At 31.0% G+C, this 14,422-nt stretch overlaps 1 protein-coding gene across 2 annotated transcripts in view; it reads right to left on the bottom strand.

Moving 5' to 3' along the window:
- Window positions 1-846: 846 nt before the first annotated feature.
- LOC126770769 (klaroid protein-like) overlaps window positions 847-14,422 on the bottom strand; it is a 29,949-nt gene continuing 16,373 nt past the window's right edge. The window contains exons 1-9 of one of the 2 annotated variants that reach the window (XM_050490318.1): window positions 11,841-11,984; window positions 10,208-10,406; window positions 9,393-9,582; window positions 8,554-8,660; window positions 8,041-8,164; window positions 4,542-5,174; window positions 4,149-4,319; window positions 3,280-3,392; window positions 847-2,886 (exon numbers count right to left, since the gene is read on the bottom strand). In XM_050490318.1, coding sequence (XP_050346275.1) covers window positions 2,608-2,886; window positions 3,280-3,392; window positions 4,149-4,319; window positions 4,542-5,174; window positions 8,041-8,164; window positions 8,554-8,660; window positions 9,393-9,582; window positions 10,208-10,406; window positions 11,841-11,899 — 1,875 coding nt within the window. In that variant the 5' untranslated portion in view covers window positions 11,900-11,984 and the 3' untranslated portion in view covers window positions 847-2,607. Of the gene's footprint in view, window positions 2,887-3,279; window positions 3,393-4,148; window positions 4,320-4,541; window positions 5,175-8,040; window positions 8,165-8,553; window positions 8,661-9,392; window positions 9,583-10,207; window positions 10,407-11,840; window positions 11,985-14,422 lie in introns of those variants that run through there. The other variant, XM_050490317.1, reaches the window with a different exon arrangement.

Below are 14,422 nucleotides of genomic sequence, written 5' to 3' on the forward strand. Positions count from 1 at the left end.
TCATCCTGTTTTATAGCACACAATGCTATTTGAAAATGCTTCTAAATATCATATATAAAGAGACCATATCGTTTTATAAGTATAGTAGGCATAACTAGGTTTTAATGGCAAATGCGATTTTATTTCGTGGTTAGTCTATATACATCGCATATTATATATATATATATATAGATTTGTGTGTTTAAATGTTTGTTTTGTTCTGTCAAAACAGATTATAATTTTCAATATAAATATATATTATTTATAAAAACCTCTGTTAAATTTGTTTTACGTGTATGATTGTATAAGAATCGTTTTTAAATAGGATGTAAGAAACTCGTATTAACAATATGTAACAACGTCCACTTTAATAGTATGTAATAATTTAGTCTTTTTTTTCAAATACTTTGTGATCTATTCTACCTATCATCTTTATTTCCATGTTTTAATTACTTGATTGAAATGGTTTGGTTGACACGGAGGTAAAAGACAAAACCTCTTATAATAGTATTCAGTATCAAATGCCTGCCTGAGCTGAATGTCTTAAACAAATCTAGTAATTGCCATTACTAGATTTGTTTAAGACATTCAGCTCTAGACCTTACAACACTAATTTTGAACATAATGGAATACAAATGTAACTTGTTTAATTATTTTTTTAAATAACTTGGGAAAGGTAAAATAGTAGTTTTGAAATTTTGTATAATTAAGAAAATGTTGCTAAATTTAAACACCCTAGAGGGGCTAGACCATCACCTTATTTGTTTATATTACATGGTTTGGACATTCTTGAACCCTGTTTAGTTAATCCTTTTTAGTAGTAAATTTACATATAATGGGAAAGTTGGATGAAAGTAGAACACAAAAGATCTTTTAAATTTTATTTCGAACATCACAAATATTTCGACATAATTAAAAGTAGTTACAGTTAAAATTCATGAATATCAGTATAAAATACAGTAAAGTTTAAAAGTAACATTTATCAATATGTTTTAGAAAAATATTGTGTATATAATAAGTAAGACTGTAAAATGTGTTAAAACATTAAACATTTAATAAATTTTAAATTTATATTGATAAATACCTGAAGAGTTACAAGTTTATTATTCAGGAAACCCTGAGCTCTGATATCTATATAGTAGAAATAAATAATTCAGAATAAAACCAATCGCCTTGCTTTTATTACTAATGGTCATTGTCAGATATATGAAGCTTCAATAAATGGTTAAAATTAGTATTTTAAAACTCTTTAAAAATTCAAAATTGCGGAAAATATTAAAAAGTTAGTGGTAACTGATTAGTTAAAAAGACATTATAACCTAACATAGTAACTGTAAATATAAATAAGGTATATTCGTCAGTTAAAACATGATATTATATTAGTTTGTTGCTTGAGAAAGATTAGGATTAAGAAAGTTATAAACGTAATGGATAATGACATATTAAGGGAATGTGAATAAACAATTTTAATTTTGTAAAATGACAACAGATTTGTGCAAAATCAAGTTGGAACAAATACTAAAAAAAACAACTAAATTTGCATTCAAGATTTTCAAGTCAGCACTGACGTTGGGCTCATTTTAAAACTATGTTAGTTTGAGACAAATGAAATACCGTTAAAAATTAAGTTGGCATAAAGTTTACTAACGTCTAACTGGACTAGCTCCTTCATTAAGACTACTTTAAATAATCCAAGGACCGACAAGCCTACAATACGTAGCGATTACATAGGTAAATTGATATAGTGTAAGGATAATAGTGATGTAATTAACAACTATTTCAAGCAAAAATTCGGTGGAAACAGAAAATTTAGCACATTTTTAATATTTAGAGATAATTTACAAGTGGTACAACTTTGTAAAAATATATAATACAAAAGACATGCTTAAAAATTGTGATGACATTGCAACTCGTATAATAGACTTATAGACCCTTGTTTAATATGTTAAAATATTAAAATATTAAGTTTAAAAACCTAAATCAATACTTAAAATATTAAAAACTACATACAAATATCAATATAAAGTACTCAGAACAACTAAGCGTATATTAACGAGCGTTGTGCGGTGTTTCAACAGATTCAGAGAAATAATCTAACACAGAAGGTTCTTAAGGTCTGTGCACCTGAAACGACCATAAATAAGACATACAATTAAATAAATAAAATACTTTACCTACATTAAGTTTAAAATGTTCTCAGATCTTTACTATTCAATTAGTTATTATTCTATTATTCAAAAACTGATGATGATTTGTATTCCTTAAATTTTATTTTGATTTATCATGATTTTGTTAATATCATTATCATACTTATGTATGAGGTATACATAAGTATATATGTAAGAACTTGTACTCTACATTTACATAAGAGTCAAAAATTCAAAAGACAATCAACAAAGTTCATTATATAAATATAGTTATTTGTGTCGTTTCATTGCACAAATCTCAACTTAAGTTACTATTACATATATATTATTATAAGACAACACATTTGTACTTTAGACTTCTAATATTAACTGTTGTTTAAGGCCACGGTTATTTAACCTACGGAACACTATTTTGTTTCTGGACTTTTCATAATTCATGAACATTTAACACACAAACACACTGAACTGTCACATGTTTCCGCTAAGATTCACTGTCTCTTATGCTATCTTCTGTCGCTCTCCTTATATCGCTGAGTGGGTTGCCGTGGACCCTGAATCTGTAGACGCAGGTGTAAGTCGGATTGCCGTGGTTGCTTTCGACCCGGAGTTCTATGATGTCGTAAGCTACGGGATATTCGACACCACCTATGTTTGTTGTCTTCGGATATTTTACTGGAAAATATTGTATAGATGTGCTATTTGCATCGTACATATATTCGCCGAAGAGATGAGGATCTGAGTCCATTTCGCCGTGTAGCCCCTGAAATATTTCCTATGCATTAGTCACATGATAACATAAATGAGTAAATTAGAAAAAAAACCTTTAACCCTACAAACAATTCAGTAAATATATATAACACACACAACAAATTAAAATTATATAGAGTTTTAAAAGAAAAATACACATTATCCAAGTAGGCTCTTTCAAGTACTTTTGAATTTATAGTTATCTTTTATAAAATCATCTATTAAGTTCCGACAGGTTCGGAATTTAGATTATACAGAAAAGTATGGTCAGTTAAATAACAGAATGATAATAATTAAATATATTTGTATTATTATTTAACCAACCTATCAAACCATGTAATTTTGCTCTCTTTCTTGCGAATCTTCCCCAAGTTCAAATATAATATATACAGATTCAAAAACTTACGTAAACGGAAAAGTTTTTGGGCGCGGATTCGATTTTCCCTTCAACGGCTAGCAGTCGGGACATGTGCTCCAGCGAGAAACCGGTCACTTCAATGATTGCGTACGTCCGTATCACTAAAATTATTTAATAAATTAAAATTTGTGAGATGTATGTTAATTTAAATGCTAAAAATTACAAAAAATACGTAGCCGTTTGCATACTTACTACTGGTGGTAGGGCTTTGTGCAAGCTCGTCTGGGTAGGTACCACCCACTCATCAGATATTCTACCGCAAAACAGCAATACTTGATATTGTTGTGTTCCGGTTTGAAGGGTGAGTGAGCCAGTGTAATTACAGGCACAAGGGACATAAAATCATAGTTCCCAAAGTTGGTGGCGCATTGGCTATAAGCGATGGTTGACATTTCTTACAATGCCAATGTCTAAGGGCGTTTGGTGACCACTTACCATCAAGTGGCCCATATGCTCGTCCAACTTCCTATTCTATAAAAAAATAAAAAAAAATAAAAAGAACTTTAAAATGTTTGCTTTGTTATAACGGCATTTTAATTAACTTAAATATTTTTTCCTATGATAATAATTAAACTGAAATTTTAATTAGTAGAATAGTTCTAAAGCAGACATTTTATTGCATTTTTTTGCTATTTAAAGTTTTTTTTGCTTATATTTTTTTATTTATCATTTCCATATTCCGTTACATATAAGTCCTTCTTTTTAATCTTTAAAGCCAAAAAACAATAAACTTGAATTTTCATGCTGCAGAGAGTTACTTTAAAACAAACGGTGTCATTTTATATGAAGTGTTCTATATATTTTGTCTTGAACACGACCCATGAAGGCCTATATATATAGAAGTGCGAGTCACCGACCCAGATACCCGGGGAAGCCCTGGAAGGCCCAACACTCGGCGGGCATGGCGCCGGGCGACAGCGCGTACCGCGGCGACGTGTACACCCACCACACCGGCAGGCCCAGGATCGAGTACTGTTTCGTTTTGATCTGGTACAGCTCCGTGCACTTCGTCGAGATTACTTGACCTCCTGGAAGTTTACCGCAAACATGTTATCTATTCCAATCTGTCTTCAGCAATGGAACATTTAGAGAGTTATTTAATAGTATTTCAAAGTACAGAGATAATTGAAAAATAGATCAAATTCTTAAGCAAATAAAAATAGACACAAAAGGGAGCGTTATCCTGCAGGGCTTTACTGACATAAAATCAGGAAGGCATTACAAATACAAGTTTTATAGGGATCACTTACCAGCAGATTCCAAAGCATAGTCAACTAATCCTGTCTTATCAGCGTCATAAACATCTAACATTCCAATAACCATCTTTTTTATTGCCTCGAAATCTACCTCAGTCTTAACCTCCACTGGCCGCGACTGTACCTCCCTTACATATTCCTTGACCTTCTCCACGATTAATTCCATTTGTCGGCGCTCGATAGACAACAGATATTCTTGGACTATTCCCCGTATACTGTCCTCATTAATTTCAGGTTTCCAAGAATTAATGAGTCGCTCGTGTATCTCCTGACTCATAGTTTGCAATTGCTCATTCGTGACATAATTTTTATCGAAGTGTTGTTTAAGTTTGGCGGCGATAGCGTCGCTGTTGTCGTTACTACTTAAAATCGTAATGAGATTTTGCTGCAAATGTGTGAATGAATACTGCTCGATTTGGGCTTCGAGATTGTCCAACTTCGATAGTTTCTGATCGTAGAATTTCAGACGCGTGTCGACGTTTAACGCCCAATTTTCCAAAGCCGCCACACGTTTCGTTAAATCCGTGTCTTGTTTTATCTCTGGCGGTTTGTATGTGTCAGCGATAAGATTCTCTTTTGAGAAAACTTCGAAATCAATCTTCGGGAAATTTTCTTTGTAATTGTAATCTGAAAAATAGAAAACATATTTTAAATTTTGCGCAGTGTTTCCCTGTCCTTCCCACATAATTTGGTACTGAGGGTTACAGATAAAAAATATTAAACAGGGAAGGACAGAGAATTAGTCTTAAACAAAAATAATATTCATAAAACTCACCTAAAAGTGTTGCGTCCTAATGCGAGCACTTTCAATAGGTGACGTTTAATTCTATCCTTCCCTGAATTTATTAAAATTATTTATCTGCAGGGAAGAACTATGTGGGATTGGGTAAGGAAAAGACATAGTGCATACAAAAAAAATATATTGTAATCAAAAATATCCCAGTAATTAGGTTACAATTATTATATTATATATTATTTAATTAATCTTAGAAGTAATTTTATATTGTTTAATTTCACCAAACCATTACAAATTCAATTTCTTAATACTAATTATAAATCGTGATGGATTTCTTGTGACTATATAAATTATATTTTATAACGAATGTGAACTAACGATATTTTGTTGTAAATAAATGAACTAACAAACTGACTATATCTGTTGATATATTATTATATTATATGAACAAATATAGGTATTTTCAACGGGTATTAATCCAATTGGATGTACTAAAATCTTTATATTTAAATCAAGTTTTGCGATATAAAAAGTTTTATAATTTCGCATTCATTTTTTTGAAGGTTTACTGAATTAATTGTATTATAACATTATTACATACTAGAATATGATAAAAAAAAATAAAACATTATTCTTTTAAAGCGTAGAATGTTTGAATAAATAAATTTTATAGAATAAATTAAAGTTCTTTTTTAATGTTTTCTTTACTAATATTATTATTAAGCCTCAATATATGATCTGATCATGACATATTATTATTACACACTGAAAAAAATTAAGACTAGTATTTTAGTTATAAATAATTTGAATATAAAATAAATAAAATAAAGCAATAAAATTTAAACATATGGCAACACAATGTTTCAATTAGGTACATAATAACACTTAAAGCTTATTTTAAATGTCAAACTCATCGTTAGTTTTTAATTTGTTTTTGGATTTCCAAAATTTTCATTTTCCATATTTGTAACGAAAAATTAAAAAAAAAAAAGGAAACAAAGGCGGATTACTTTCATCTTTAAACGCTGATTTGTAAAAATAAAAAAAAAATGAAGTAGGCCTAACATAAAATAAGAAAGCTCGTAATAACATGGTATTATTAAATAGAAATATAATACATTTGTACTTTACATTATCATTGAAATGAAAAAAACATTAATTTCAAAAGTAATCATATTAAAACTATAATTTAAGTACGTTCATCTTAAAGTATTAGAACGAAAGCTGTTCTCGTTTAAAAAATGTACCTATTTTTTCAATCGTATAAATTTAAATTACACTAAGTTGAATTAAAGCTTTTCAATATTTATAAATTCCGCATGACATTGGCCAAAAGAGATCTCGTGTATTTAAAAAAAACCGCGATTATTTTTATAGACAATTTCGATGACTAATTTATGGGCTTCTCCATTTTCTAAACGTGAACACTTTGCAACCATGATAATATGAAGCAAGTAAATAAATGAATATTCTTTTTTTAAACCTATGTGTATATGTGAATGACTTAAAAAGTTTAGTCAGGAGACACTATTATTTGAATTATAATAAATTAAGGTACTTACCTAACCATATTTTAATGAATATATAAATATCAATAAACAAGATTTAATCGTAGACCAAAATGCTATTTAGATAAGACATCCAATTTCATACAAACATATTGATATTTACAAAACATAAATTATTAATTTACTATTAAGTAAACTATCAAAACGGAGACTTAGGCCGACACCAGAGCGATGCTTTAAGACCTTTGAAATTTCTTGTAACATTTTAAATTAAAAAATCATGCTTTCATTCAATTTGTAGATAAATTGGACGTCTAATATTTATGTTTAAATAAATATAAATGAAATTGGATGTTACTACAACTAATTATAAATTTGAACCTCTTGTCTCAAATAGTATGTTTTAAAATTGACACCGTAGTACCAACAAAGTAAAAAAAAAAGTGGTAAATAAAGTCAGAGTTGCCATATGACAACGTGGGACTATATTTTAATAATAGAACAATAAGTCGCATCCAGCAACGCGAGGTCACGTGGTTAAGCGTTGACGTCATCGAGCGAATAGCTCTCGCGCTCCAGATACGACATATTTTATTTTTATTGACAATTTCTACTGTATTTTTTTAGTAAATGGACTTTTATTAAATAATTTCAATCAACAAAAAGGCAAGGTAACATGTGAATAGGGTCAGTATTATCATGGCTACATTTAATTATAAATAAAAATAAATCGTTATCCAATAATTCCGCGCCAGTAATGTCGAATCTCTTCCCAGCAGCTGTCAGCAACTACCACTATATAATCAGAAGCATCTGCCATTCTATTCTGTACAACAGCTTTATATTCCCTGTACGTCTTCGTTACCACTGGCAGATTGCTGCTTACGTCTGGCAATGTTATATTTATGTCTGGCAACGTTATATTGAGACGTGGTAGCACAGGCAATGTTATATTCGGTAGTGACGGGAGGGTAATGTTCGTTAATTTAGCCGAGAACTCTGATAAATCTAAGTGGAAATCGGTAAAATTTGGTAATGCGAGATGTTCGTAGTTTTCGTACGTGTAGTGCACTGAAAGGAATTTAGGCTTAAAGTAATATTTTAGTGTCTTATATATAAGCAAACAATATTCTTGAAAAAAAACAAAACCTACACTTTGAGGACTTAGTATTATTATATAAAAACCATTTTGTGGTTTATATTAATGTGAGTTTTAGGATATTTTCAAATGTAAATTCAATATACTCACAGCCATATCCAAATGTGGGCAATAACAGTAGCATCAACCAGGGCCACCAGCGCCGCTTGGCTACTGCCTTCTCTCCATACCGTCCCGCTAACTTCACCTTTTCATTAGCTTGGCCTGACGATACCTTAATAAAAATAAGATTTCTATAAAATACATACTTGTGCATGAAAACTTGTAAAAAAATCACTTAAAAAGGAAAGATAACTATTTATATAATTTAGTCCTGAACATCAATCCAACAAACATAATATTAGTTTGTTCAAATTTGTATGTATTATTGAATTTTCTACTACTATTTTATATTCTCTTTCGGTTAGATTGTCTGGAAGACAAATAACTAGCCCTAGTTAGCCCTTAGACCACACTTGTACTACGCAATAATTAGTTCAGAGCATTATTCTCTGTACAATTTCCTTGTGGTGTACAATAAAGGATAAATAGAATACTTTTATAAATTACAGAATCAAGTATTAAATTAATTAAATAAAAGTAAAATCTTTTTTATTTAGTTACCGTTTCTGTAATTGTAGTGACAGTTGTTGTAATGACCGTTTTAATCAGCGTGTAGATCCAATAAAACGGTGCTACAGCAACAGATGCTGTCCGTGATACGAGACCACCTGAAAATAATAATTTGTTTCATAAAAATACAATATAATCAACACTTCAATTATACTTATAATTTTTTTTTTAAATAATGGTTTTCATTTGATCTGCTTATATTATTCAAGAGATACTTATTAAAATATTTAAGGAGTTTTGATAACATTTAATACAATTTAATACGAGGACTCATTCATATTTGTCTCATTGATATAAACAGTTAGTTTTGTTGAAGAATCTGTTCCTATAATAGACGGGGCCTAATTAACCCCCTAAAGTTAAGTTGGAACCCCTTGGTAATGCACTTTTTGGAAAACTTTTACTATTTTTTAACTGCAGAAAATATATAGTTTCTACAGTGTTTTTTGTCATAACACGCCATGCCCTTACCATATTCAAATAGGAGAAATATTTGTCCACCTACAATACTTAATGGATAATCTGGCCCTGGTAAAGCGGTGTAGTGATACTCAAAGATTTGTTTTAAAACGTTAACTAAAATTTTGTATATATAATGAGGTAATGTTTTCTCAAGACATTGCCAGTACACAAGATAGATTATTGAAACTATAAATTTAAATAGTGACAGCTCATCAGGTTTCAATGGGAAACTGCAAAGCCAAAAAAATCGTGTAATAATAATAACTTATTAAAATGTAACGGCCGTGCGAAGGGTCTCGAGCAAAAATGATTTTCCTGTAGGCCCAAGAGCTTTGCCTGTAGGCTGCAGTTATGTTAGCAGAACTTACTTCTCGCCGGTCTTCTCTCAGTGTAGGGGTATCGGTGCGAGGGCCCCACTACTTTCCGATAGGCGTTGCTGGTTGCAGTGGTGACGGCGGTAACAACGGCGGCCAGCACGCGAGCGATCCACCACCGCTCGTCTGCCTTCGTGTAGGCGCCGTTACGAAGGTATGACTCGTCGTCTGAACTGTCTACATTCTAAAAAACAGGTTTATCATTTAAAAAAAATAAACATTTTTTAATAACTGAAATAATTTATAATTATATTAATCTTTACTTAACAGCTTATGTGGTTGGAACATTTTCAATTAATTATTTATTTTATACTTTGGAATTAGGATATACCGGTGCAAGCTCGTCTGGGTAGGTACCACCCACTCATCAGATATTCTATCGCAAAATAGCAGTACTTGATATTGTTATGTTCCGGTTTGTAGGGTGAGTGAGCCAGTGTAATTACAGGCACAGGGGACATAACATCTTGTTATAGCTTGATGGCGCTTTGGCGATGTAAGCGATGGTTAACATTTCTTACAATGCCAATATACAGGGCGTTGGTGACCACTTATGGTTGGTGGCCCATATGCTCGTCCGCCTGCCTATACTATAAAAAAAGGATCTTATTTCGTACGTAGGTGTACTCTAGTTTTTTTGACTGTCAAATTTACATAATACATAAATAATAAGATTAAATAAATAGAGCACAATAATTATTACAAATTATAAGTCGCATATCAGTTTTGAGTTTAGCGAGGTTAATTTTAGTTTAAAAATATTTGTAAGAATATAAAACCAAAGTATTTGAAAAAAAAAAAAAACTTACAGTAAACCTCTTTCGAAGTGCACTGGTCTTCCAAACTGACGTGGCCGGAATGTCTGGCTCATCGAGGGTGTTCGGTCCCTGTATGCGGAACTGCGACAGCGACCGTCTCGACATGTTCGGCACCGCGACCTGACCCGGAGCCAGCTCCACTCGGTCGCGGGACAGCGGTGAATATGTGTAGTCCGTTTTAGGGTATTTGCTGGAAGAGAGATTTCAAAATTATTATCTGGTTTCAAACTGCAACATTGTTACACATTTTTACAATTTCATATTAATGTAGTGATTAAAACAATTCATCGTGACTTCCTTCTCCATTTTTAGAGTTGTAATAGACTTTAAAAAAAAATCTATATACATACATGTATGCTGACAATTGCATGTCTCATATCTGGGTAAAAGCGTCCCCTCCCTATTGAGGAGAGAGTTTGAAGATTATTCCAGAAAATGGATCCAATACTGGTAGAAAGTAATATACATACACATATATAGCAGAATCTCATCTAACACATAGTTTTCCTAAGGATTTCACGGCCGAGACAAATTATAAACACAAACTAACAAGATCTAACCACGGTGCTATTATGGCTCTTGACCGTTTCTTTTGGGGGCTTTTAACCTTAAAATAATTTAATAACACGAACACAGTCTCATACATCTTTTTTGTTCTTCCTCTCGCCTTATAACCATCCACGTCCATACTTAGCAATGTTCTTGTAACATGACATTAATGCTGGCTACGTACATCATTTATGATAAAAACTATTTTAATAAAATCTACAACAATTGAGATAATTTTTAAATAATTTATTTTTAATATTACGTTCCCTTATATACCGTTCTTTAACTTTTGTGTATTGATTGTGTTACTTCTTTCCTTATTGCTAAATATAGGTCGTGTCGAGTGTGTGCGATAAGACAATATACCGCGGTTCATTTATTTATACTAAATATATAAAAACAATACAAAAAATCAATGCAATCCAACTCTATGAAGTAAGAAACATCTTTACAAAGTTAAAACAAAACAATTCATGTCATAGAAATATCAACGAAGTACCTGATTATATTTACAATTAATGCAACACCACACTAAAAACAACGTATTATCTATAGAATACATATATAGAATTTTAATCTTTACATACAAATTAAGGTCTTTTTCATGCAATGATTCTTGAAAAACCTTTGTAATCAAACTTCTAAACTAACATTCAACAATCGTTTGACATTTGCTGCGCAAACGCAAATATAGAACTGGACTTATTTCCACCGTTGTACGCAGGCTTACGTTTTGGTGCTTTCGTTTTAATTCTAACCAATTGGAACTTAGCGGTTAGCGGTCACTTCAGTGAATAGTCGTGGTATATATTTGTTGAATTAACACTGAAATGATTCATTAATTGATGCACAATTTATACATATAATTCTAAATATATATAAAGGGGCCTTACTAAACTAATTACCTTTTCGTCCTTTGTTTTAGAGACGCACGAGACGAACTTTCGTGTTATGTAAAACAATTACAAATTTTACAATTACTATGGTCGAATTTCGACCACTGCGAACAATCCCCAGTATAAAACATAACACAAATTGATTTTTACAACATTTAAATTATCGGTTTAAAACTTACCCTAAAACAAATACCTCTTCGATCGTTTCAACATTTACAACTTTGATTACATTATCCATGTTTAAAAAAAAACAACAAAAATTAAAACAGAACAATATGAAATAGCATTTTTCAAGTCATTTTCTTCAACTATTATGCGAAAAACGACAATTGAGACGGGTCGAACCAAACATTATTTATTTTCTTTGAATACCCTCACGACTATTCAACTAAATTAATTTATTTCTAAGTATAATTTTGTTATTACTATAATATTGTATACATGTTTTTGTTTTAAATGGTCGGCAACATTAAAAAAATATAATAAAAAAATTGTTGGTACGGTTCATATGTGTTATCTGTTATTAAAACAATTTAAAGAAAGTAAAAAGAACTACATATAATAATGATTATTTCGTAAAATTTTAAATATCTTAAAGTATAGTTGATAAGAATATTGTATTTGAAGATTACTAAGATTAATTTGTAAGTTAATAGCGGTTTTATAATCTGTTTGCGAGTCTCGCATAAAAATGGTTTATTAATCAAGTTGGTCCGTGATCAGAATTGTTAAATTAATACAGTTAAGTGTATTGAACCTAGGGTTACCATTCGTCAGAGTTTCCTCAGACTTTTTCTCCTTTGGATAGCTTCCGGGGATTTATAAATATATTGAAGTTTTCAAATCAATACTGAAATATAAAATTAATGCCCTTATAAAGTGAAAGCATACATTTAGTTGCGTAATGAATTATAACATTTTTAATTATTTATAAGACAAAACGAATCGACAAACCAAAGGAAGACAATTATTAAGCTCAAATATCATTGGTCTCACGCGTATTATCCTGGGTCCTGGGTGAATTATGCATATATATATATATAAAAAGAAACAAAAAGGTAAACAATATCCTCCATGGTTCACTAAGGAAATGATAAATTTATATAAAGAGAAACAAGTTTTTTTAAATAAATACAAAATATATAAAAACCCACTTGATGAAATTTCATTACGTCTTTTGAGCAAACGTTGTGCAGATTTATCGAAAATTTGCTACAATAATTACATTAAAATTGTTGAAGAAAATATTAGTAGAAATCCTAAATATTTTTGGTCATACCTTAAGGGCAAACAAGATAATAGTACCGCACTCCCAGGCATAATGACTTACAAACAAAAAGTAATGAAATCGGGATCAGAAATTTGTAACGAATTTGCCTTGTATTTTGCTTCTGTTTACACACAATCTCAAAGTTCATATACATTACCATCTTATAGTAATCAATGTAAACATGACTTTGGAGCGTTCACTAATTTTGTAATATCGCGAAGACAGATTTATCAATACTTAAAAAGACTTGATACAACTAAAGGGACAGGTTATGATAATATCCCTCCTATATTTATTTCTAAATGTGCATGGGTACTAAGTTTCCCTTTATATTTATTATACAACGAATCACTTCGCTCAGGTGTTTTTCCCGATAAGTGGAAAATAGCTAGGATCGTACCAGTATATAAGTCCAAGGGTAGTGAGTGCATTGAGAATTATAGACCGATTTCCATACTTTCTACTTTTGCCAAAGTATTTGAAGCAATAGTTTACCCATATCTAGAATGTCATGTAAAGCAAATTAAATAATAATAACCAGCATGGCTTTATAAAGGGTCGATCTACAACATCAAATCTTGTTTCGTACAGTGAATTCATTGTGCCAGCTATTGATAACCACAAGCAAGTTGACGCAATTTATACCGATTTAACCAAGGCTTTCGACAAAGTTTCGCACGATATATTACTCTTAAAACTAAGCAAGTACGGATTCAATGGTAATATGCTTGAGTGGTTCAAATCATATTTATACAAAAGACAACAATTTGTTGTCTTAAAAGGTTTTAGCTCGAGTCTATATAAAGCCTGCTCCGGGGTTCCTCAAGGGTCACACTTAGGACCTTGGCTCTTTAATATCTTCATTAATGATATTTGCGATACGGTACATTATAGTAGAGTATTTTTATTTGCGGACGATTTAAAAATAACAAAAGTAATAAACAACTTAGCTGACTCAGAGCTCTTACAGGTGGATATTAATGCTATATATAATTGGTGTAAAAATAATAAAATGGAATTAAACGTCAGTAAATGCAAGCATATAAAATTTACGCGAAAGCTCAATATAATCAAAACAATATATAGCATTGATAACATCAAGTTGGAGGAAGTTTTTGAAATAAGTGATTTGGGTGTCATTTTTGATGACAAGCTTACTTTTGTCCCGCACTTCAATAAAATAATTACGAAAAGTTCCAAAACGTTAGGATTTTTAATTAGAAATGGTAAACACTTCACGAATAACACGAAAAAAATAATCTATAACGCTTACGTGCGTAGTGTACTGGAGTACGGTAGTGTTGTGTGGAATCCTTGTTACAATGTACATCGTCTGCGTATAGAGAGAATACAGAAGCGATTTGTATATCATCTATCCAGAAACAAAAAAACCTCATACAATAAATCTAATAAAAATTACAGCAATCTCTTGAAAGACTTTAATATGGATAGTCTCTCTGTACGCAGACAATTATTAGATCTCTCTTTCCT

Source organism: Nymphalis io, chromosome 9, assembly GCF_905147045.1.
Source record: "Nymphalis io chromosome 9, ilAglIoxx1.1, whole genome shotgun sequence".
NCBI classification, from domain to species: domain Eukaryota; kingdom Metazoa; phylum Arthropoda; class Insecta; order Lepidoptera; family Nymphalidae; genus Nymphalis; species Nymphalis io.